Source organism: Danio aesculapii, chromosome 12, assembly GCF_903798145.1.
Source record: "Danio aesculapii chromosome 12, fDanAes4.1, whole genome shotgun sequence".
NCBI lineage: Eukaryota > Metazoa > Chordata > Actinopteri > Cypriniformes > Danionidae > Danio > Danio aesculapii.
In genome coordinates, this window is record NC_079446.1 from 20,407,510 (window position 1) to 20,434,489 (window position 26,980).

Consider the following 26,980-nt stretch of genomic DNA (forward strand, 5'->3'; position numbering starts at 1 on the left):
ACTTGAAGTGATAAGACATCTTGTAGTGCATGCTTAAAAAATTGAGACTTACCCTCAGGGCTTGATGGTTCAGGGCTTAGATGAGACCTAAAAAGACCACAAAAAGGTTTTAAAAGTTTTTTTTAGAGTTAAAAATCAGATAAAAAAAAGAATAGGTCAACTAGCTGATTTGAAAAAAAAAGAGAAATAAATTAGCAATAATGTGAGTAGACAAATGCAGCAGAATGAGGAAAATAAAGCAACTATAGTGGGAAGGCGCAGAAAACACACTCAGCACTGCTTAATCCACAGCGTTAGACAGAATTATAGATTTCACCACATGCCACAAAACAAAGAATGAAAAAACAAAACAAAAGAACCTTTCATGAAAATCACTGACCACTGATTAGAATCCACTGCACATGAAAACATTACACAGTGCGTAAAACGGCAAAAAGACAGCATTACATAAGGAGCCAAATGTTAACTAATCAGTGCACTTGGAAATGCAGTGAGGTTAGGAGTACAGTAGTACTAGTTTTTCCATCCAGTTAAAGTGCTCTAGGTTATCGTCGTTAAGTGAAAACATTATTCATCATCAAGTTAAAACATGATTTATTAGGCTAAATCAAGTGTGTTTTTAACTTGCACTCCAGTAACGTGCATGAATCTACTCGTGAGGCCTACCGGTCCGACTGCTCACGCTCGGTTGATGTGATTGGCTGTGTTCTAAACCTCTCAGATGTCTTTCTACTTTCAGTGGGACATATATATCGCAAAGGGCGACGAGATGAGCGATCTCTGACTCGCTCGCTTCTCCAGGGTACATCAGTAACTGCAGGCAGCTCTTCTGCCCTGTTATCCCACAAAGTATAACTGAGCGAGGAAGAATGGCAAGTAGGCATAAAAGAAAAAGCAAACTTCTAATACAGGGGAAACCTTTTCATATACTTTAGCATCTTTATAGTAGGTTAAATAAAAGACAGACATCAAAAGTGGTTAAGGATTATTCCTTTTTAGCATAAACATACACAGAATCATCACTAGAAAGACAAGGTTGACAAGCTAGGACAAGACATAAAACAGACAGAAGTGGTTAATTATTATGGACAAAGTGCGCACTGGACAAGCTGAGCAGCATAATAGCTGAAGGAAAAGAGCAGTACAATCTGCTGGTCAACTAAGTGACTCCTGTTAGATTACAGTTTTCTCTTTCATTTCATTCTCCAAACAGCTATTAGATGAGTATTTGATTAACTGCATGTTAATTGTCATATTAGACAGGTTAGTAGTCTATGTATGATGATAATGTACCACCACCTACAGTTCGGCTTTCCTGGGACTTGCAACACTTTGCAGGTATGTGTGGCGGAGATGGGCTACTGATACCCTGGCATCATGGGACAGATGATCACCATTTGGCACTTTTTCTTGTTGTACAGCCTCTCTGATTGGCTCCTGGATGGGGTTCTGCTGAAAAACAGTCTTTTGTGTATTTCCAGTATCCATGGGTTTAGATGAATTTGGCATTGGTCTTCCACTGGAGGTCTGGATTGAGGCGTAGCAGCTAGCATCAGGCCTCCTATGAGCCTCTCGAGCTCTCGCCTGCATAGACTCCGCAGCCTGAAGTCGAGACACATGCTCTGTATAAACTTCCTGTCTTGATCGACTTCCATGCCACCCTCTGGGGTCATTTGCAGCACCCTCGCTGCTCCTGTGCCCAGCAATTGCTGAGCTTACCTCCTTGTTGTCACCACTTCCAGAGCATGGGTCGTCTGTGCTCCTTTCTTTCCTTCGAATTTCAGAAGGTAAAACGGCCTTCCTGCTCCGCAGGAGACCTTCGGTCCTCGCAACATGTTTTCCCTCCACTTCTTCAAACACCTCCTGAATCTCTTGCTTATTCCTGGAAGTGCATTCGCTGCCCATGGAGAAGTAACTCTGGCAACCCATGTCATGACGTTCCTCTTTTTCAGAGCGGGTCAGTTGCTGCTGTCTGACAGGACCATCTAGGAGGCTGCGTGAGTGAGGGAAATAACGAGGATATGACTGGTTGTAAGCAGGTTCCTCTGTTGTTTGACCCCTGTGAAATGGCTCATCACGGGCCAGTCGCTCTCTAACTCTGATTCTTCAGAAGGAGAGAAAAAGGTTGGTTACTTAGAATTAAATGAGTTAAATGGTCACCGGCTCTGAAAATTAAAAAAAATAAATGAATAAACTAAACAAAAAAATAAAAACAACATCAGAACTTTTTTTATGGGCCAGGATGTAAAAGTGGCAGCAAGAAATTCTGATCCAAGTCAAAATAACCCTTAAGCCACCGAACTAGTTGAAGCATCTCAGTATGGTTTGTGTTTTTCAGAGTGGTTAAAAAGCAATGTTGACAGCGTTTGGAATAAAAAACACAGACACAATTACTGTTCACTAAAGTTGATGTTTTCAGCGATTGAAATGATGAGAACCACATGAAAATGGTTGTGCTCACTGTAACAAAATCATGAAGCAAAACACAGGATCTCTGATATTTGAAACAACCAAAATATATTTAAAGTCTCAAAATAGGAGTTACAGTCAAAACATTTTAAGTAAATACCCTTTCATTGGATTAGGGCTTTTCTGACCACTATTTGATGCCTAAAATATAATTGCTTCTTCTGCAAAGGACTCCATTCCTACAACAAAAAGGCAGATATATTATAACTAGCCACTTAGATTGTGCGAGGAAAAAAAGTGTAAAAACAAAGTAAATGTGTTAAATAATGATCTTAATCTTAAGTTTTAGAATAGTTTATATACATAAAGCTAAATTAATTATTTAATATAACATGGAAAAATATATAATCTGTTTTAAAATAAATATTTTCTAAAAAAAAATTTCTAACTCTGATTTTTTTTGTACATCTGCTGCCTTTCCAGATGGAGTTTAACAACATTTTCACATATCAACTGCCTAAAAATACAACTGATGTTGCTTTGTGTTTTCTAAATCAGTTTTTACCCCATGTATCTTCCTATAAACGTGTAGCTATGGGTATCCTAACACCCAGCTAATTTCACACTACACAGCGTTTCATTGCATGCTGTGTGTGAGAGGTTTGCTGATAAACTAGCTTAGTTTGTGATGACTGGATCTTTAGGTTTAGGTCAGCAAAATCAATGCTCTCTGCAGGGAGAGGCAAAAAAACCATCTCATCCAAATCCTTTTGCAGTTAGTGCACTACCAGTGAAGTAAATCACATTAAATACATCCCATAATGCCTCTAAGAGATGTTTGTTTATTGCAGGGTTACTCTATTTTTGTTTAACTCTTCCTTTTGCACACATTCCCCCACAGTAAAGCTTGATTCTTCAAAAACTGAACAAAAAAAAACCCTTCAATCATGTGCTATTTATGTCTAACATGACAGATGTTTGTTTTCTATCATGTCCAGTTCTATCCCACACTTATCTAGCAGCTAAAAGCCTTTTTTTCTTGATCCAGTCTTGATGATTCCATCTATTCACTCACTCTTGGATTTCACATATGGTAATGTGCACTCTGTGGTGCTCCATTGGACCCCTGTTTAGGTGAAACCATGCTATACACTCTCATTATAATGTGATCTATTTTTAATCTCGTTTTAGCGGAGGGCATTTTCACATCAAAACTAGAAAATGCAAGTGACAAAATGTAGGCAAATATTTTGTAAATAGATAGACAGACAGACAGACAGAAAGACAGACAGACAGAAATACAGACAGACAGAGAGAAAGACAGACAGACAGAAAGACAGACACATACACTAGACAGACAGACAGATACTGTAGATAGACAGACATACAGTATACTAGACAGACAGACAGACAGACAGATAGATAGATAGTAAATGCCAAGTATAAGCATACCTAATTAAAACAAAGTCTGCAAAGCAGTTTAAAAACCACAAAGTTAAAATGAGAGAACGGGGGAAAAGGAGAGAAACTAATGCAAAATGGGAATACAATTTGCTTGTGAAATGATTCCCGGAAAACTTGGCTCTCATGTTTTGCATGACTAATCAGGTTATCACACTCTATTTGGCATATTGAGGTAATGCAGGCCAAATGATCTGCGTTTACATTCTTGTTGAGTTTGGTGACTCAGAGCTGAACAATTTTCTCTTCCACCGCAATACCGCGAACTCAAAAGGTCCCACTTGATTAAAAATCGCAGGTACTGAAATACTATATATAATAGCCATGGTATAAGAACAAACCACACAAACACACAACTGAAATTAAAGAGTGGACTGTGACTAAAATGAGATTAGGAAGAGTTAAGGGTAAATAAGAGGGTCTGAATGTCCTATGAGCAAATTCAAACCCACAGCACTCATTAACAGCGTGGATGGAATGGGTGATTGAATTGTGCACAAGTATGAGCACTTTGTTACTCTAGATCAGTGGTTCCCAAACTGGGGGTCGCGACCCCTGCGGGGGTCGCAGAATAATTTCAAGGGGTCGCGAGAGTTATTTAAAAATTGTGTAATTTTCAGTGATTATAATAAATATTTTTCAGTATTACAAGTGAAAGCTAATATTTTCAGATTTTTAAAAAGATATTACTGATTCATAAAGTATTTAGGACACATTCGGGCAGAATGCATCTTTGTACTTGGAACGCAGCGCTCAGGAACAGTTTAAAACTGTTGTCATGTCAACTTGCCGCAGTAAACAAAGCCTTCAACGCTTGCCCCGCCTTCGCGCTCTTCTTATTGGCCCACTGCTCTAAGAACTGAACACGAATGATTGGTTAAAATCAGCTGTCAATCACTCAGTCAACGCCTCCTGTCTTCAGATGACAGGAGCTACAACCGCGAAAATGTAAAGCGCTGAAGACGAGAGAATGAAAACAACACTGACAGATTTTGTCTTAGAAACACCTAAAGCTACAAACATTGGCACATCTGATTACTGATCATGTGCTGAATGTTAATCCACCAGCTATACTTATTGAAGAGTGGATAAAAGACCTCCATTGGCTTCAAGTCTGCTATGAAAATAACTAGCATTCACTGTAAAGTCTGTGGGATATCTTTTGGGATATCCGTCCGTGTATCTTTTGGTCACTCAATTATGTTATAAAAATGTCTTTTCTTGTGATAACGGGATTTCATTAAGACATATTTTCCTCACGCATGCATATTTATTTTTTTTGCTTGTTAGTTTTGATTAGTGTTGATTTTCAAATGCAATAAATCTGTTTATAAAACTTGTAGTAACAGTGCGATAATTGGTGGGAGCCACTAAATTTTGGCTGGTGCACCTACATTTTTAAAGTTAGAAGCACCAGTGTTACCAAGCAAAAATGTTAATTTCGAGCCCTGTAATCTATAGTAAATATAGTTAAAATATTGTGAACAGCTTAAAAAAAAGCTATTTTTATTGTTTGTATATGCTTTGGTAGTGGGGGGTCGCGAGTTCTTGACGATCTTACAATGGGGGTCGCGGGTTTAAAACTTTGAGAACCACTGCTCTAGATGATAGGCCCAACTCAAAACCACACCTTAAGTCCTGTACCTTTCCAAAGAAGCCTTCATCTAGACCTTGGCCTCCCAACATTTTATTGAGTCAATCCTCTGACACTCAATATAATTAGGTCGTCATTGAAATTACTGTACTTCTGAGATTAAGTAATGTTTACCCATCATCAAATAAAAAGTACTAAAATAAAAAAAGTAGTATTACAATTCATAAACAAAAATATCCAAACAGGAGTTTAACATCGCATGATTGACTAGTCAGTGTGCATGAGTTTATAAATTCTGTCAAACCATTTTCTTACAAACTACTCAAACTAGTTGCTTTATGCATCCATTTCTCCAGAATAAAAAACTCGGCTTGTTTGGCTGGATTAAAACACAAAATCTGAAATGAGTTCTTTATTAGTGCAGTTCTTTGGATCAATATCAAAAACGGTAATGTGAAAGATAAGCAGTAACCAAGAATTTTTGGTTCAGACAAAAACTAAAAGACCAAAACTTTAAGTAGGAACACACCTTAAACTACAAGTGAAATTTGCTTTCTTGCTAAGGTTCACTGACTGTCTAATATACCCCTAGAAAGGATCATTTCACCTCACATACCAGCAAGGACGTTTATAGGACAGGACAAAAGATGGTTTGAGATAAGGCTATGAGGTTAGGCGGGACCACTGTTAAAGTGAAGGGTGTTAATCACACCCAGTAATCCCAAACGTATGCTACCTGGAAGGCCAGTTGATTGGAGAGACGGTGTCTCCTTCTGAATCAGTCTGAAGGGACCATTGGTTGGGTGATTGACTACAGGATCTATATTAGTTAAAAAACCATCCAGAGAGTGAACCACTCAAACATTTGCGAGTAGAAAAAGAGGATAAAATGTCTTCAGGAAAAGGGGTTGGGTGGAACTTAAGGGAAACCAGGTTCCTGTAAAAGAGTAGGGCCTCAGATAACTTACAGTATGAAAATTGAGCTCAGCCTACAAGGAAATTAGGTTTTAAAGACAAAGTCCTCATTTGTTCACTTTAAGAAACGCATCAAACTTCATGCTGACATTATGAAAGTGCTCTGGGTATTTCCTGAATATCACTCTTTATCATAATCATTTGTAATTTATTTTGGCTTGATGTTGGGAATTTTAATTCTGCTGGAATCTTTTGTTGTTTAATTTGGCACACACTTTAATTCCAACGCGTCACAGAGCACTGACCCCTACTATAAAGAAACCATTGCCAAAGGACAGTAAAGGTCAGTGCTAATGGATAATATGTTATGCTGAACAGAGCCCACCCATCTTTAGGGAGCTGTAGAAACACTCCAAACACTTCGCAAGCCAAATTCTGAAGGCTTTCTTTAGAGGAAAATACCTGTGAAAGACAGATTCAGGGGAATACCGGCCAACATTCTTTCCAAGAGAGGAAAGAGTAAAAGAAGAAAATGAAGACACTGACACCTTAAGAAACATCTATCATGAAGAGAAGACTCACCCGTGTCTTTGGAGGATGCTGTGAGCCTGCTGCTCAATAAACAGATCACCAGGAGACGCTCCCTGTTTGGGAGAGAGCATCATGCCCCTTCGGCCTGCATTGGGTGAGCTGGGAACCCCCATCATCCCTGGTTCCCTTCCCGGTACCCTTGCAGACCCAGACACATCCATATACGCAGATGGGTCAGGTGCAACCCCTCCACCTCCATGCAATCGGTCACGCTCCTGTGCCCTCCTCTGGTTTTCCAGATTCATCATCCTTTCACGCTCAGAGATGGAGTCTGTGCGCTCCCGGCTGTACTCTGGACTGGAGTGAATGTGTGAGCTGCTCTTATCCACATGATGGCTGGTAGTGTAAGCATTTTGCTCCACTCCATCTCTCCCTTCCGATTTTGACCTGTGGTGTCTGTCTGAACCATCAGACTCTCTGGAGGGTCTGGAGTAGCGAGTTGAGTAGTCCGTTTCCATCTCCTGATCCAGCGAGATGCCATAGCGCTCCGCTAACTGACGGCGGCGTTCGGCCTTGTAGCGTGCAATTCTTTCTGCTTTAGAGTCCAGCTCTTCCACATGAGAGGAGCCAGTGCTAAAGACAGACTCCGGGTGGACTGCGTGACTTCTGGACGGAACATCTGTGCTTTGTGAACTTGGGTCACTTTTGCCATAGTGCTGAAGAGAAACTTAAAAGAGAAAGATGTTTATAATGCCATGTTTAAACACAATGTATGTTTATATATTGCCAAATTAGCAATTTATAGCTATTTCATGGAAAGATTAAAAAGCCCCTATTATGGGTTTTTGAAAATGACCTTCCATGCAGTGTGTAACACAGCTTTAAGGCTTAAATCTGAAAGTGCACCATGTTTAAAACTATAGATTCATCTATAAAAGAGTCGACTCATAGTGGTTCGAATAAATCGCTGCAATAACGAGTCTTTAGCCTCACAGCATGACGTCGATACGGAACTCAAGCCCTGTACACTGTACTGTAGCAGATCCCGGTTGAATCATGTCGCAAAGATGCTGTGCTCTGAAGTGTGGGGGAAAGTTAGTGTTGTTTTCTCTACCCAAAGAAGAGTCAGTGGTTCAAGATTATTTTTGCAAAAATACCTCAGCATTATAGCCCCAGCCTTGTGCTGTGTTCTTGTCATTTTTCTGTTGAGTGCTTCAGCAATCTACATGCTTACAACAGGGATTTGTTGGCCGTTTGTTAAAGGAAGGATCAGAAAAGACTATTGATGTATGATGTAGCTTGACAGTACACAGATCATGGATCAGTTTTTTCCTCAATTTCACAAGTGCAAGAAAGTGTGATTAAAATTGTTGCCTCCTTGTTTCGTCTAGCTTGCAAATAATTTATTTAATTGTGTTTTGGTAGTAACCGCTTGTACTGTATCTGGTTAACTCTTTATATTCTCATATCGTGTCTAAAGCCACATTGAAAACTCGTCGCATGCCGCTTTGTTTACGGATTTAAATATGTTTTTGAGCTCGCGATCCTCTGCTGTTTGTCATTGCTATGGCTACCATCAGCTGTTCCTACAGATGTGCAGTGGTCAAGTTTCAAATTAGTTCTGCTTTTGCCACTGTGTAGATTAATACTGAATGTGTGTCATGGTTAAGAATTGAGCAATATGCTGGTGTATAACTGCATTGCCTTAATGCACTACTGTATTGGGCTCACACATACACTCTGACTACTTCAAAATTGTTGATAAGCCGTGGTCAGCGTTTCTCTCCGTCTCACGCTGAATACAGTCCACCAATCACAACAGACTGGGTCATTGGACCAATCAGCACAGTTTAGCCTCACGCAAAGAAGGGGTTTGGAACAAATGAAATCTCTGAACGAATCATATGGGAGTCATTGGGATAATTAGGTAAAAATAAATGCATTTGTCTGCAGTGTTTTTTGACCTTGCATGCATGTCATACTGTTGTTGGAGACCCCCAAAACAAAAATAGGACCTTTTTTTAATGCATAATAAGGGCTCTTTAATAAAGATAAAGCATATTCCATAATAGTAACAACTTCATAATTCAATAACACACGATACAAAAATAAACAAAAATAAAACAATTTTACATCAAAAACATTAGATATGATTTTTCAGTCCATATACATGATAAATAATTACAAATTCTTCCCAAAGAAACATTTTTAAAAACATTCAAAGTGCTCTCATTAAAGAAATCCTGTCTAATAGTCTTTAAAAATTTCACATTCTAATAAAATATGTTTTATGGTGTGGGAAGCTTGACAGAGGTTGTATGTTGGTGGTGCATCATTCTACAACAATAACAATGGGTCTAGAGTTAGAGTGACAAATTCGCCATCTACAGTAGTCAACAACTGAAGTGAATAAATTTATTATTATTTTTTTTAAAATCATCCATGGTTGTTTATCTTTTTTGAACTGGTTTTGATCTACTTCAAATGTTGACTAAAATGGTATAAACCGTTTTGTCATGCCTAGCATAAAGATAAAATTTGAAGAGCATTTTTCATATATATTTGGGTTGATCTCTTATAAGCTCACATAAACTGTATATTACTTTAAGCAACCTACTACCAGCTAATTAAAACAAACTTTTAATTAAGTAGTATGAAATCTATTACAATGTATAAAGTATAACATGTATAAAATTAAGGGCATTTTTCACCTGTACAGGGGTCACAGGTGTCTGCCGCACGGGTATATCTTGGAGTGTCCTCTTCCAGCAATCGATTAGAAACTAGACCACCACAACCTGGAAGACTTTGGAGAACATCATTATCGATTCCCTCCAGGCGCCGTGCAATTCGCTCCTTCCTATAAACAAATGCGGCCAGAGAAATCGAAGTCAGGATCATTCTTTAGCAAGGGAAATAATTAATAGAATACAGAAACATTTCATATCATTTCATATCATCCCACTCCGCCATCAATGCATCAATGATTTTTTTATTAAAAAATAAACATTTTAAAAAGTTTATATTTTGTAAAATAGTAAACATCTATATGTAATTTGATCAATTTAACATGACCATGCTAAATAAAAGTAGTAATTTATTACAAAAAAAAAGTACTGACAACATGTACACTACACCTGAACATGTATAGTACCAAGTTCATTATATCTCATTTAATTATTTAGTTTCTTTTGGGTATTCATGCTCCTTTAAAGATTAAAAAAAGCATGCAGCCTGAAACGTGTGGTGAGAGTGAATCTAAAATATTTTCTGGCAATAACAGCATGCCGACAAATTTGTGATTCAGTTATTCTTGCCGAACACCTGTGTTAACTGAACTTTGGCTGTGCATGCTTTAAGAGATTGATTTAACTTCTCACCTGTTCATGTCCCAACTCTGACTCGTGCTTATACTCTCAAAACGTTTCCTTAATTCTGAGACTAGAGAAAAACAAAGGCAGAGTAAGAATGAGTGGGTAAAAATCACAATCTAAAATACACACTTTAAATACTGGATTGTAATCCAATCCCTACATAAATCAGATGTTCTGCTGTTTAAAACCAATCCATGTTCTATGATGGATCTCAGGTATTACATCAACCTTCACAAGCATGCTCAGTAGCATCATAAAAACTTCCAATATTAAGAGTAATTTGGAAAAAAATATCATTTTCCTACAGCGAGGGGATTCCGAAAAAAAAGCATTAAGTCAATCCCTACTACCGGTATTTGCTTTCCAAATAAAATAGATCTCATTTATGATCCTGACATATTACCTCATTATTGTCACCTGCGACAATATATCCATCTAAACACTAAGTGACATAAATCCAATAATAGCAGAGGTCACAGAGCTTCAATGTGCTATCTGAAACAAAAGCTGCTTATACACAAGTCTTCTGACATTAGCTACAAGCATGGCTGACTGCATTTCCACAAAAGTTAGCCAATCACTGGTTTATGCTTAGAGACTGTTTTTCAGCAGAAACCTTGGAAATACAACACTCAACTGTGTCCGGTCACCAGGACACCAGTGAAGTGATTGAGAGGAGACTTGTCTTGGGCTAATGTGTACACACGGCACACTTGTTTTTAACAAAGTTTCCTCACCATGGTCTCTGGGATTCAAAGCAAAAGATCTGGGTGGTGCATTGAAAAGGGGCCATTCACACAGGGAAGAGTTTCAAGTAAAAATGTGTCATACTGACCAAAAAACACTTTGTAAACAATAAAGCATGCACATGTTCAGAATTTGTCATGTTTTAGGTGAAATTCCCAGTTAGAATGGGGGAAGAACAAACAACGGTGTGAATCTGACATTGGACAGAGCTTACTCTAACAAACCCAGATTACACAACTAAGCGCCTCAAGCCAACGAAATGAATGAGAAACAGAAATGTATAAAATAAAAAATAATGCGGATTTAAGCCAAGACTAATTACTTTAATTACATTCTTGCAAAGAAAACACCTACTGCTATCCACATATTGACAAACAAAACACACACAAAAACTAAGGAGGGACAATGTGGACTTGATTACATCCACTAGGAACTAAGTGGATGGTGATAAGTGGGTGTTATGTAGCAGAATGTGGCCAAAACAAACGCAAGTTTGGTTAAAAAAAACAAAAACAAATAAAAACTATATAAAAAGACCAATAGCCTGTGTGGCCTAGATGTGACACCAGTGGACGAAAATTGCATTTTAGAAGATTGTGGTAATTAGTTTTTGCAAAAATACAAAATCCAGATTCAATGGCTGCTTCTGAAACCGCATACTTCCATACTATATAGTAAGCTAAAATCAGTATGCGAGCCAAGTACAGTAGTATGTCCGAATTCATAGAAATCGAAAATTAGTATGTGAGAAGTACCCAGATGACTTACTACTTCCGGCGAGATTCTGAAGTGCGTATACCATGAACACTGCGCTATCCCATGATACACCGCGAGAGAATTCGTGAATGGGAGTAATGCGGCGCAACTGACGCAGGTACGTCACATGACTATGACAAAATGACGGATGTAGTACGTCCGAATTCCATTTATACTGCTCCCATTCATACTGTATAGAACGTACTTTTTTAACGGCCGAGTAGTACATTTAAATTCAAATGCAGTACCTACTGAGTAGTAAGCGGTTTCGGATGCAGCCATTGTTTCCATCCATAGATGCAAATACAATTTTGGCACAAAACAGGAATATCACATAAAAGACATGCGAATAAAGTAACAATTCCAGCGTTTTGTCAGAGAGTTTTACTGTTTTTCAGTAAATTCTGGGGTAAAATATATTTTTCTGCGCATTTTCAAAACTTATGTGCATCATGGTGTTATCATTAACCGTTTTATATGTGCATATACAAAATGCACATAAAAATAGGTGGATGAAAACATACTCATTCACACCAAGAGAAAAAACAAAATGCACTAAAAATGGAAACGTCTTCTGCGTTATTTTAATTAGTCAAAAACAAATACAAAACTATATAAAAAAGTATAAAAAGACAAATCTAATCAAAGGCCAAACATGTGCATTAGCACATCGGCACAATTTATATAAACTAAAAGACTGAAAATGATGTCTGCATTTAATTTGTGCTTACCAGAAGCAGGCTGTTCCTGAGGGAGCCCCATAAAATCCTTTTCACTAATTCTCTAGCCTAGTGTACAGTACAGTCCCTTTCACAAAGTATCTAGGCACTCTTTTCACACAACTGTCACAGTTTCAGGGCCAGTAAACTAAACAGCTTGCCCAACAACAGGTGGCCCCCCCAGCAGACCAAATATAGGTCAGTGGTGTCCCATCCCCCCAACATAATGACCCCATGTGTCCATGATCCATCAAGGCAATGCAATAACTTTGTCTTGAAGCAACTTGTAAACGATTTATCATCAACACACCATGACTACAATCAAATACTATTTATTTTCAACTCGCATCCATAAAACGGTGATCAAACCTACATGATTTTTCTTAATGGCCATTCTGGTTCAATCCATTCATCAGAAATGAGTCTCTTTATGGCAGATATTAGTGTATATTTGTGACATAAAACAACTCCTGGTGCTGTTTTGACAGTCTTTCACATTTTAGAAGCTCATACATGTATATAATCATGTTACGCCCAGCACATAACATTGTTTTTCAGTAAATTAAGTTTTTAAATTATATTGTAGGGATGCTCCAATCAGGATTTTTGCAGCTGATACAGAGTACTGATTCCTTGTCAGGGTGATAGGCCAATACAGAGTACAAAATCTAATGTTTGAAGCTTTAAAATGGATTAAGCATATTTTCTCTTAAAATATGAACCTTGAGAGAAGATCTCACCTTACCTAAGAGAATAAATGAAGGATGCTGCATAGAATACCTTAAACAAGCCTCTTATAACCATTTAGGTGTGAACGTGTCATGGCCAGAAGCAGCTTTACAGAAATAATTCAATCATTCATTTTACTTTGGCTTAGTTTCTTATAATCAGGGTTCGCCACAGTGGAATGAATCGCCACAGAAAATAATAGAACACAGATATAACAATTGGTAATGAAAAATGCAAACAATGCATTTTGGAAACATTGCAAATGATGAAAGAAGAATTCAACATGTCTCAATCAAGAAAAAGTTTGGAGTGCATATTTGTTGCACAAGTTGTTAAAATGCACACCTATAAATCTAATAATTCTTTACTAAAATGAATAGGCCTATAAACTACTATTTATTGCAATAAGTACAATAAGTTATATTATTAAATATTCATGTTAAAAATATAGATATTTTTAAGTTTTATTTATTTCAAATATAAATTTATTTTAATTAAACTTGCAATATCGTCAAAAACACAGAACTTTCAGTTGTTATATGTAAAATGGCCTAAATACATGCAAGACCATTAAAATATTTTGCTCGTCTCCAACTACTGACAGCAGATCACTCAATGAGTGAGAGGGAGATGTGCACTCGTGATATCTTTACTGCTCTATTCATTTGACCTAAGAAAGGTAATGCTTAGAACATCACTAAATGTGCCTCTTGCGATCTGTTGTCTTGCTCATTCACTTTCTTTGCCATGATTTCTGGGTAATTTAAGAGGGAGGTCGCTCCTCTCGTGTCACAGCAGCTCAAAACACTGGATATACAATGGTTGCACTTGCAACAAAGTTACGTTTGTTGCGCGAGTCGTGCCTATATACTGTATAAATAGGTCGCACCGCATCTGTATATATTTTATCTGTTGCGATGAGAACGTATCGATCGCTCCAGCCCTCACACAACATTTTTCTCCTCATGTGTTGTGGCTGCTGTAGGCTATACTGTACGGGAGTGCACTTGCGTTCGGTTCATAAGATCGGCCAGATTGGAGAGTACCGATCGAGTCATGAAATGTGATTATCGGCCGATACCGATCTTCGGCTGATCAACCCGAGCATCCCTAATATATAGGATCATAAAAGTCTGTTTTTCTTTTGTTGTTTGTTTTGATTTTATCTTGATTGAGCAAGTAAAATACAATCTTTTTTTTTAAATGGGTAAAGTACAAACACACTATAAAGGGCACTACAAAACAGAGAATTTGTCATATTTTGAAAAATTTGTGCCGTTTTGTTTTTGTTTGATTAATTTATATATAATATTCCTTTTCAATACACTGTATCAGCAAGAACTGCAAGCGAATATATATATATATATATATATATATATATATATATATATATATATATATATATATATATATATATATATACACACATATATATATATATATATATATATATATATACATATATATATATATATATATATATATATATATAAACATATATATATATATATATATATATATATATATACATATACATATATATATATATATATATATATATATATATACATATATATATATATATATATATATATATATATATATATACATATATATATATATATACATATATATATATATACATACATATATATATATATACATATATATATATATACATATATATATATATATATATATATATATATAATTAAATGAGCTTAAGAGTCACAATACTTTAGTTTTCAAATCCTCCTGGCGGCTGAACTTGCAACATTTATATTAAAAGTCTCCATAAGAAAACTGCAAAAGTCAACTGAAGTATGTGAAAGAACTGTTAAGGTGCTTGTTTAGTGAGTGTCTAACTAGTATATAATTGTAGAAGAATTCTAAACTTACCCTTGGGTGTATTCCCCAGCAGACTAACATCTACTTCTTTGCTGGTTCCCTCACCTTTCTCCTCAAACGAGAACTCTTTCTGAAAACTGCACAGGGAGAAACCAGCTTTGAATCTCAATATATTTTGCATATAAATGTTTACACCAGAAACAAGAAGCCTCTGATCTGAGTGCTTTTGTTGAAGCAGCACCTGAAAAGCAATCTGAATGTTGGCAGATCTCACAGGATTTCTTCCATAAACGTGACATGCGATATATTAACTTAAAATGTAATTTTACACAATAACACAGTAAGTTTATTTATTTTATTACATATTCATAACAAGGTCAAACAATATTATCCAGACAATTAATAAAGACACCTCACAGGAGACACATAATTATGTGGTAAACAAATATATTCATAAAACACAAGAACACTTTTAATAAACCTCTCAACATATTTTTAATGCAGTACATCATTGATATAAGAGTCCTCACTTAAGATATTTAAAGAGTCACGACACAAACAATCATATTTGAACTGATCTTTTGACAATACTTGTCCTTATAATACTGTTCCAGTGAAACTGGGCTTGGTAGTTCGATATTGTTCCTCTTTTGTAAGTATTTGATTTATTATATAGTTGTTTTTGGATGAAAATGCAAGCTACAAGAATAAACGTAAATACAGAAGTAAATGTGAAACTTCAGTTGAAATTTAAACATTCAGCTGTACTAAATCTGACTGCAGTTACACTGCAAATGCAAACCTAGTAAACAATTTAAGCATGCTTTGTGAATGACGGATTTACATGAACAATGCTGCCAAAACACACACTCGTGTGTAATAGTGATAGGGCTTTAATGCAGTTTAATATGCAATGAAGTTAACCAATCAAAACAGTGGGCAATTATTAACAAGTTTTAAGCCTTTAACTGGCATTGCAACTGTGTAGAAGTTATCAAAAGAGCAATTGCAGCATTATGGATGTGATATTTGCAGTAAAATCTTGGGGAATCTATATGTTAACAGTACTGAAACATCTATTCATATTTTCCAAAACAACTAACTACAAAGTTCAGAGATAAAATTATCAATATGCAAGCATGTTTTAACTGAGTTGAGGTGATGTTACAGTATACAACATACTTTGTATTAGAAATAATGTGAATCAAACTGCAGAACCCAAAAGAAATACTATTATTCAAAAAAGATGAGAGTTGGGTCTCTATAAAACAAAAATAAATGTATTATTTCTCATCTTTTGCATTTATGAGGAAAAATAAATAAAGAAATCATTACTGTCAAAGTCTCTTTTTGAAAAATTTCCTGACGTTAAAATAGGATCCAAATCCCTGCAGCTTTGAGGCCCACGCAACGTGATGTAGGAGTGAGGTTTTTTCCCGCCCACCGAATTGATTGACAGACGCGGAATAACATGTCTCCATAGTAACACGTATAATCTTATGATTAAAAGATCTGTTTTAACTCTACATGATCAGCTGCACCTCAAGAATGAGTTTAAAACGTTTCTAAAACAGTGCATGTTTGTAATAAAGACTGATTTGCCACAAATAATCCTGATTTGTGGACGTTAAATCAGTTTTATTTTGTACATTAACATAACGCATATCCATACAGCAGTGTATATTAATGTGTCCTGACACATTTGCCATGCAAAAACAGTGCAAAGTTAAACATTTGTGTGTGTTACTGCGAACTTTGTAACAGCATTTGTGTGTGACTGATTGTTGCAGAAAGGTTTGAATAAAAAAAATTATAATATTCAAACCACAACAACTAAATCAAATAACCATTGAGAAAGTTCTTACTGTATTTCTCATAAACAGAAGATCTTTGTGTCTGTCACTGTGCTGTTTATCTGACATGAGATGCAGCAGGAGGAGGACACACATATTACAGCAATAGTGAGAAATCTCTACGGCTCTGACACACGCGAGAACGGTGGGCGGGGAGAGCCAGCTCATTTGCATTATTCCCAGATTCAGATAGGTGTAATAAATAATCTGATGGGTAAATTTAGTTGAAACTTTACACACACATTCTGGAGATACCAAAGCTTATCTTAAATATTGAAAAAGAGGTAAAATAGGTGCCCTTTAAATTTCTGTTGTAGATCTTTTCCACAGAGCTTTTAAAATCAATCAAAACACAAGTTACATAAAAACTTTGCTACATTAATACATAAAAATGAGGATCTTACCTAAGAGCTCTCCTTTGTTTGGTATTGCCAACTTTAGGGGCTGTTTCTCTGGTGAAGCCTGTGCATACAAAAGAAAGAATAACATTCAGACCACAAATACTCCTGCTGGTGACAGAAGTGATCAGCAAAAGACGTTTTAAAGGCCCAATGTGAAGGCTAGGAATGAAAACAATGGTATCCATTTCATGGATGTCAACATGGTGCCGTGTCCACAGTTGAACTGACTTGTTTCTGTATGCACACATCAGTATATCTGTATGCAGAGTCTAACGTCCAGGCCCATATGCTGAATGCTGCGTTCAGTGGTTTTGTTAGTCAAAGTGTCCAGTATGTAATGCATGAAGTCTTCTGAATGTTATCTGAAGCATTACATTATGCACAAAAAACCATCTGTGACCACTTCTCTCAAAAGCCATCATTATTTTGAAGAGCAACAATTTAAAAAAAAAGAAATCTATACATAATTTATATAAAATGCACATAATAAATTATTTTTGTTTGTTTTACCAAACTTTGAGGCTTAAGTATGTATTTTTACTGACAAATTATGTAAAGTTATCTAGAGTTATCTCAAGAATACATTAAATAAATAAATAATTAAAAATAATAATATTTAAATTAAAATAAATAAAATGCTATTTTATGTTAATTACAAAATTTAAATGCATAACATTTTTCATTAATTTGTAATAAAGTCCCTAAAATAATGAATACACCGTGATAGATTGATTTATAAATTCATTTTATTCAAGAATTAAAGAACAGTAATAAATTCTGTACAACACTAGATATTACTGTACGCATTAATTTGATATAATATGATGTTAAGCCAAAATAAAAAATATTAAAAATATATAGTATTGAAGTAAAATCAGTTTAAAACATTGTGAGGTTTAACTGTGTTCTTACTGTTTTTTAAATTAATAAAAGTAATCTAGGTCACAGTCACACATTTCTAGACATAAAGAATATTTGTATTAATATAATTCTTACTGTATAGGGATGCAACGATTATAGATTTTGGTTGTACGATTATAGTCTAAGGAATAATCACGTTTTCATGGTTATTACGATTATTATGCATTCAATAATTTCAAAACAGTAGTTTAGAAAAATCACATGAAAACCCCTTATATTTTAAAGTGCTATTTATGGCTGCTCAGTAACCAAATAATAATTAAATGTATAATAATAATAATAATAATAATAATAATAAAAAACAATAGTCCATTTCTCTTTCGACGAAAAAAAGTTTTTGGCATTTAAACATAAGTAATCATTTTACACTGAAAATAAATGACAGAACTATGAGAGAATAAAATAAATAATTAAATAAATAATTAAATAAATAATTTAATACATTATTTCCCTTTTAAAAAGAACAAATGTAGTCAAAGTCGGCTTCTCCTTGGAGTAGAAATGTGTATATTCCATAAAAGTATGAAGCTGATTGGTCCAGTTCCAAGTGACTTGTGGTGCGCTTGTGCCATTCTTTCAACTAGGGGCGCCTGGAAAACGTGCACGTCACACACCAATATGCACGCAAGAAAATAAATAACCAACTTGCGTGCTCAAAAGATGCAACATGTGAACAGCTCTTAGTGTGTGTGGGTATTAGGAAGTAGAACTTAAAACTAGCGCACAGTTGGCATAAATTTGTTTAGTTGCAGCAGTTTTGTTGTAGAAACACAGTGTTGAGAAGCTTTTACGATTTATTAACCGTGACGAATTAAAGCGTGGGTAACAGTGAAATCGGTTAATTGTTGCATCCCTATTTTGAGCTTGAATTAAAACAAAGAATAAAACAAATAACATGGTGATAACACCCACTCCTCTCTTCAAAAAAGGATGAATAAATAAATTCTCTCATGGGGTCAATTTAACATAAGTGCTGTTACCCCATTCGTTTGAGTAATGCAATGAAATGACTAATACTGGTGTTGTTGTTCAGGTGTGGCATTACTTCTATGAAGAACACATGGAGATCTGACATCTGAGCCTCAGAGGATCGGAAGAGCAGGACATGTGTTTCCACTTTACCCACAGATCAATAGCCTGACCACACATTTACCCACAGACCAAACGCCCTGTTTTACATTCCAAAAACCAATATTCACGCAGGTTAAAGCACAATAAAGGCTGGAGTTAGATGTCTCTCTTTACAAACACTAGCTGAGAAGAGAAAGTGAACGAAAGAGTCAACCAATGGACTGTTTTGGGACGCAGTGAGTTTTCACAGCTGGGACGAGTATCTGCTAAAAACATTCCTCACTGCCTAAAAATCTCCTCTCACTTCAGAGTCATAGGGCAGGGGACAAGGCAACATCAACTCCAGTGGGATGGAAAGAAAGTATAGGATTGTTTTGGAAGGAAAGTGAGAAGTAGAGCCCTATGAAATCGGTTTTCTTTTTTCTTAAATACCATTTGATCTTTTCCCGAATTCAGTTTATTCAGTTTCAATATTTTAGGACTCTCCGCATCTTAAGGTATTTTTTACTTGGAATTGTAAAATTTAGGTCATCTTAATTCCCAGATAAACAGAATCCTGGGTTATTTACAGTATAATCACAATTCACACTACTCATCATGGCATACCTGGGGTTCACAAATTATCCTGCAACAGATGTTTCACACTATATATTTCCAAACCTGGGTTAGCTTTGTAATTTGTATATTTGTGACGTCACTGTGTCTGATTGGAAGAACAGCAAACAATCATCACCGGACATTTCTGAAGTTTTTACTTAATGTAATCCCTCACTGGCTGCTGTTTATACCATGCAGATATTGTGACGTGATGTGTGTAACGTCGTAGCTCAATTTCTGATTGGCGGTCTCTGTTGCCAAGCATCCAGCAGCATCAAGCAAACACTGCTCCTTTTCACACTGAACAAACTTAGGATTAACACCACAAATGCTGCCTCGGAACAGGGTTTTATAACCCCAGGTAAAGCATGGAGCTAACACCGCTTCCAAATTTACAGGTGTGAAACATGTCTTTATCCACAAGACATGTCACTCGTATAGTATTGAATGTGGAAAAGTGTCATGGTCAATATGGTGAATGATGCCCCACCTAATACAGGAGCCAATCATCGATCGCTATGGACTGACAATTCTCCAGGGGAAAAGCTTGGGCCAATGTTTTTACGACAGTTTACGTGGTCAACAAACACACAGGAATCTCAGCGAATACTTGCTTCACAGACATGAGAATAATCTCCAAATAAATCTTAATCTCTACTTTTAAATGAACCCACTACAATTTTCTGGTTTTGTAATCTGTATGATACAAACGCGAGGTACAGTCCATCCTATCAAACGCACATGACAAGACAGCAGCAATTACTTAAAAGGCCCACACACTTGTAAACAAAAAGTCACTTTCATTTCTGGAGGAGATTGGCCATCAAGACCAAATTGTGAATTACTTAAGAAGAACAGCGTGATCTGACAATCATTATTCAGAGAATGATAATGTGTAACACTAACACAGCCATAAATGAGGTTTGTGAAGTGACGTTCCTTGCGAGTTTCCTAGCTCGGGCAACCTGAAGAAAGTGCACATTTTGTTTGATTTGGACTTTTTGAAAACAAAAATCTTATGAGACGGTTGTTCAGTGGTTCCCACACATGGACTTTACTTGGGCAGGCAATAACAATAATAATAATATACCTTTACCCAGGTATATTAAATTAATCTTCTAAAATGTCCGAGATTTGTTTTTGCTTATACTTTCTAAAGCTGTCGTCAAATGTATGCGAACAGACACCAAAGCGAGAGAAACATATTTAGTGTTTTATATGTTTGATAATATTTAATGACTCAGAAAAACTTTACTAAGTCGTCGGAGAGGACAAAATTAGATTTAAATTGTCTACACGTTTTACTCTTAATTATTTAAAAAAATTTTTAGAGATATTGTTTGTTTTTATTCCTTTTTTATTTTATTTCTCATTTGCTGTATATTTTATTAAATTATGTTAATATAGTTAGCTGTTTTATACACCAAAAATGCTTTGGCAACACTGTACAAAATGTCTTGCCAATAAAGTAACCTGAACTTGGTTAGAGAGAAGCAGATTTTACCTGTCAGTGGGTGCACATGGCTCCTGAATAGCATAAAAATATAAGAGAAATTTATTTTTTATAACTTTAACCCACTGAAAGGAAACAGCATATAACAGTTTCTTAATAAATTAAAATATTGTTAAAAATCTAATTATGTTTTGTTTGTCGCATATAGTTAACTTTTTATGTGATGTGGGTAAAAAGTGTTTTTCCAGCTACCACCCCAAGTATATTTCAAAGCTGTGGGAAGCATTGGTTGTTGTTTAATTTTATTGGTAATTCCAAATAATAAGTAATTATTATTATTTGGAATTGTACATTATATAAGTAATGTAATCGTAAGCTTGGCAAACAGTTTTAGAGAATTTCATCTTTTCCAATTCAGACAGAATGCCCGAGAATACTGTCCGAGAGGCATTTCAAAGATGGCCACCGAGTGAAATTACTTGCCTTAAAGGGACTTTGGTTATAAGTGGAGTTGAGAACAATGATAACTTATAGTTAAGCGCAGTGTGAAAAGTATAAAAGTGTATCTTAATTCAAACCAAACATATTCAGCTTGACAACATATCAAAAAGAACTGAACAAAAATGTAAACTGCAGAAGCCCTACTAAATATTTTATATATTTCTAAACTTTTTACCAATAAATCAAATGAAACCAGACTTTTACTTTGATGGGTTGCCCTGAGTTCTCATGTGTACAACATATGATTGCTTCTCACATACAAACAGTAAAATGCCATCGAAGGGACTCGCAGTTTAATCTTTACAGACAATAGTCTATTTTATGACTGGATTAACCCATTTTGCAGATTTGAATTGCGTTACATTCTACATTATACAGCAAATTCAATTAGCAAATTAATTTTTTTATGAATGAATTCTGCAATTCTGTCTGCTTTTTCTGCATCTGCCCTAAAAATATTAACTTATGAAACTTGATCGATTTGTTCTTATAAAGCTACTACAAGTTGGCTTTAGAGCTTTAAAGAATTGTAGATTCACATCACAACAGAAATCCCTCTATTATCTATATTATCATAATATGAGGACATATTCATGTACCATATGTTACTAATGCTTACAGCATCTGCAATAATTCACCTACAAAGCTGTTGTCATTCAGGCAAACAATGATTAATGAAGTCAGCTTTAAAAAAAACACACGGCTGACACATTTTTCAATGGCCTTGCAGTAAATTAACACTAGACAATAATAAAAACAATTTAATGACAATGGTTCCCAGAAGCAGGAACAAAACACACAAAACCATCACGCACACTGACAGTTTGTAATGCAGATAAACTAGACTGATTGCTAAAATGATCATTAGGTGCATTCACTGCATGGTCTTGTTGAGAGCACCCACCATTAACAGACGTGTGTGGAAATCCTCAACACCTTGGCTCTGTGCCCTCTTAAGTACAGATGCTAATCAGACACAGTCAAGTGTGGCATTTAAAGCACTTCAGATGGCACACATGTTATTCCACAGCCCTGTAACTCTGAGATCTACAGCATGCATCATATTAAGAGTGATCGTACAGCTCTGAAACTTCAGGTTAATTTTATGTTGATTAAAATGTTACAGTATCTGATACTGTTACAGTATCTGACATCAGGTAGTATAGACCCAAAAGATACTGTTGAAGCAAGCCACAGCCTGTTCTATGATGAGATCATAAACCCAAATTACTTCTAACGACTGTCGCTGTTTATGGAGAAACATTTAGAACACACGAATCACTATCCAACGCTGTAAAAAATGCTATGACAAAAAGTCATGACAACAAATGTTTATATGTTCATTCATTCTCCTTCGGCTTAGTCTCCATTTCAGAGGTCGCCACAGTAGAATGAACCACCAAGCTACATAGCGGATGCCATTTCAGCCACAACACAGTACTGGGAAACACCCATATACACTCATACACTACAGCAAATTTGGATCATCCAATTCACCTATACTACATGTACTTGAACTGTGGGGGAAACCAGAGCACCTGGAGGAAACCCACACGAACATGGGAAGAACATGCAGATCCACTCAGAAATGCCAACTGGTCCAGCCAGGACTCGAACCAACGAACCATGTGAAGTGACAGTGCTAACAACTAAGCCACCGTGCCACCCTGTTTTTGTGTTACTTTAACTTATTTAATAAGTTAATCAGGATTCAACTGGTTATACAAAGTTTAACTTTAGTCAGTTTGATTGATTGCAAGTTGAGATTACAAGAAATTTGATAATTAATTTTATAAAATTTTCATGCAACCATTTCATGATTGTTTTTTACAGTCAAGTAAAACAACTGAAGATAATTTAGATATTTTACATGCTTAAATTCTGGATGGTTTTAACCTAAATTAGGGTAAAATATGGACAAACTGAAGTGCTGAAATAAATTTTCAACCCAACATTAACCAAACTTCAAGTGTTGAGTTTGCTGAATTGCTGTACAGACAAACTATTTGAAGATCCAATGAATAAATATTAAATATTTAAAAAATAAAATTTAGAATACATTAATTAAAATTAAACATTTATTGTGTTACATGCAAATTTAGATCAATTTAATTTTAGTCAGTACAATAGCAAACAGTTAATTTATTTAAAGAAAAAAGCTTTAAAATGCAGATGAATTGTGAAATATATTTATAATTTGGAACGCGATGGTGCAGTGGGTAGCACTCTCACCTCACAGCAAGAAGGTCGCTGGTTCCAGCCTCGGCTGGGTCAGTTGGCATTTTTGTGTGGAGTTTGCATGTTCTCCCCACGTTCGCGCGAGTTTCCTCCGGGTGCTCCGGTTTCCCCCACAAGTCCATAGACATGCAGTACAGATGAATTGGGTAAGCTAAATTGTACGTAGTGTATGTGTGAATGAGAATGTATGGGTGTCTGCCAGTGACATGAAAGGGCATCGGCTGCGTAAAATATATGCTGGATAAGTTGGCGGTTAATTCTGCTGTGGCGACAACTGATTAATACAGGGACTAAGCCGAAAAGAAAATGAATGAATGAATACTTATAATTTAAAACAACTGATTTGTAATTGGAATTTTTTTTATTTATATAATTTATTCAATAGTCTTTAGTGTCACATTCAGAAATCATTGTAATATACTGATCTAGTGTTTACAAACCATGTCTGATGTTTAATGCAGTTGTTGAAGGTTTAGGACAAAAAGTTCAAAGACACTGTAACATGATTTGCAACATTATACACATTTTAAATGTAAAAACAAAACAAGTTTTTTACTCAAGTGGTTCTAAACATTTACAAATGCCTTTTTTCTGATGAACAAGATATTCTAAAGAAAAAGCAGCAACAAAATAATATGGAAGTCAATGCCATCATTCAGAATATCTTATTTTGTGTTCAGCAAAAGAAAATCTATTAGGTTTGGAACAAGAATTAAAATTGTGTTAACTATCCCTTTAACAAAGACAACAGGATACACTTTAAAGGACTTAAAGGATAAACATTGAGTTGAAATCTATTAGTAGAAATAATTTATTAATAACCACCAAATACAATTAAGAAAGCATAGTGAGTTACTACGAAGCACCTGCTAGTGATGAATTCAGAATGCACTTGTTACTGAACAAAGCTTGTTAAATAGGAAAACGAAGGGCAAAAATGTGGCAGTCAGGTGTTAGCGTAGCGCTTGTCTCAGCTAATAAAGGATTAGTCTTCAAGAGGAATAGGATTAGCCATTGTGGGCACAGGAAGTATGCCATCATACTGTATGCCATCCCTTAAATCACAGTATTAAAGCTTGTTTTAATGTTTTAATACTAGCTCAACTTCTTCAGTTCAGAAATCTGCACTTCCCTTCAAAATGCATGATACAACTGTCATTTACTAAAGCACAAACAAGAGGGAAGATCTTAAGAGTATTAAATAAGACAGCTGGTGTCTGCACTCCAGGAAAGGGCGAATTAGGTGACAGGGAATCTCTAAAACCCATTCATACATTTACGCATTAACCCCATTTACATACAAACTAACTACTATACTGTGAGGTACTTCTATTTTAAATTATTTAAATACAAATAACACCATAACAATTCACTTTTACACATAAAATATGCTCAGCTGGACACAAACACCTGCTACAAACACACCATTTAACTAAAAACACACAGGATAAATGGAAAAGCATGTGCTGTTGCGCAAGTGCACAGACCAAAACAAAACCATTAAAAGGCAACTCTCTTAAACTGCCTAACAGACTCAACTACAGAATTCAAACTATTTAAAGCATTCATATCTAAACCACAGTATGCAAAAAAAAACAAACAAACATCAACACAAGTCCTCCTTTAGAGCCCCAAATGCTTCTTTCCTTGGAGGTTGTAGTACTATTTAAACTCAAACAGCATTAACCGAGATGTGGTGGGCCCATCCTGCCCTGTTTCACCCTGAACTGCCATTTACTCACCTTGGCACAACTTGACATGGTTGATATAGTTGGAGATCCAAGGGTTCCGATACATTTTGACACAATGAAATGAGAGGTGGATGATAGATAAGAAAGCAAAGTGACCAGAAAGAAGGGAGGGGGGATGTGAAGGACCAAAAAGAGGAGGAAAATAGAGAGAGAGAGACAGGACTGCAGAAAGCCAGCAGAGTCTAAAACTGCAAGGTGATGCAGAGTTAGCTGCAGCAGTCCTGGGACAGAAAGAGAAGGGAGGTGGAGAGAGAGAAAGAGAGAGAGAGAGAGAGAGAGAGAGAGAGAGAGAGTGCTGCAAAAGGAGGAGGAGAGCAGTATCTCTCCAACACTATGACAGTGTGCAAACAGAAAGGCTCTGCATGGCTACTGCTACATGCTAGCAAAGTAACAACAGTGCTAATGCTGCTCACTGCTAATCTGATTAACAAAACTGAGACTGGTGGATGAGGGAGGACTGGGAAAAGACATACTGTAAAGAAAGGGTAGGACAACAACGCATTAGTCAGACAGTAGCGGTTGTGCGCTAGCAGCTGCATACAGTGAATGTGTGTTTAGCTTTCGGGACAGCTGAAGGGGTGAGAAAGTAAGTGAAGAGAAGTTGCTCAAAGGAACAAGAAATTCCACTCATCTCAGAGCGGTGACATACGTGTGGTAGTGAGTGCAAGAGAAAGAGTGGAAAAGCAAGATCTCTGCCATGAGGAGCGAGACTTGCCAAGTCATATTGTTGTGCTAAGTGCTCAAAGGAGGGACTAAATAATAGACGGCGTGTCAGTAGTAGAAAAATCACTTGACTTATGGACTCATCGAGTCTTTCCCGGTCTGTTTTCCTACTATTAACAGATGTGCTAAATAGGTTTAGATTTTTTTTCTTTTTAACTGTCCTGGCCTCTGTAGTGTAGAAAAAAAACTACATTGCTTGAATTTCTTCTCAGGTTTACTGACAAGTTTCAAAGACTTAGACTGAGAGCACCTGTTAGCCTGGGGTTCAAATGAGATAGAATATCTATATCAGAAGCCAATGCAGAAGTTCTCATGTAATATATAGTCACTCCATTTAAGAGGATGACATTGACTGTTGATGTGTGAATGTAAGAAATGACGACACAAA

At 36.1% G+C, this 26,980-nt stretch overlaps 1 protein-coding gene across 20 annotated transcripts in view; it reads right to left on the reverse strand.

Moving 5' to 3' along the window:
- Positions 1–26,980, reverse strand: part of svila (supervillin a) — a 98,745-nt gene that overhangs the window by 50,497 nt on the left and 21,268 nt on the right. For 5 of the 20 annotated variants that reach the window (XR_008838626.1, XM_056469306.1, XM_056469299.1 and 2 more), the window contains exons 1-10: positions 25,861–26,018; positions 17,341–17,398; positions 15,135–15,220; positions 10,291–10,351; positions 9,622–9,770; positions 6,962–7,637; positions 6,201–6,284; positions 1,304–2,104; positions 667–834; positions 53–87 (exon numbers count right to left, since the gene is read on the reverse strand). Coding sequence is in view for 19 of the 20 variants with exons in the window: in XM_056469306.1 (XP_056325281.1) it covers positions 53–87; positions 667–834; positions 1,304–2,104; positions 6,201–6,284; positions 6,962–7,637; positions 9,622–9,770; positions 10,291–10,351; positions 15,135–15,220; positions 17,341–17,398; positions 25,861–25,915 (2,173 nt within the window). In the remaining variant the exon portion in view is untranslated. Of the gene's footprint in view, positions 1–52; positions 88–666; positions 835–1,303; positions 2,105–6,200; positions 6,285–6,961; positions 7,638–9,621; positions 9,771–10,290; positions 10,352–15,134; positions 15,221–17,340; positions 17,399–25,860; positions 26,020–26,980 lie in introns of those variants that run through there. The other 15 variants (XM_056469304.1, XM_056469310.1, XM_056469305.1 and 12 more) reach the window with 10 other exon arrangements.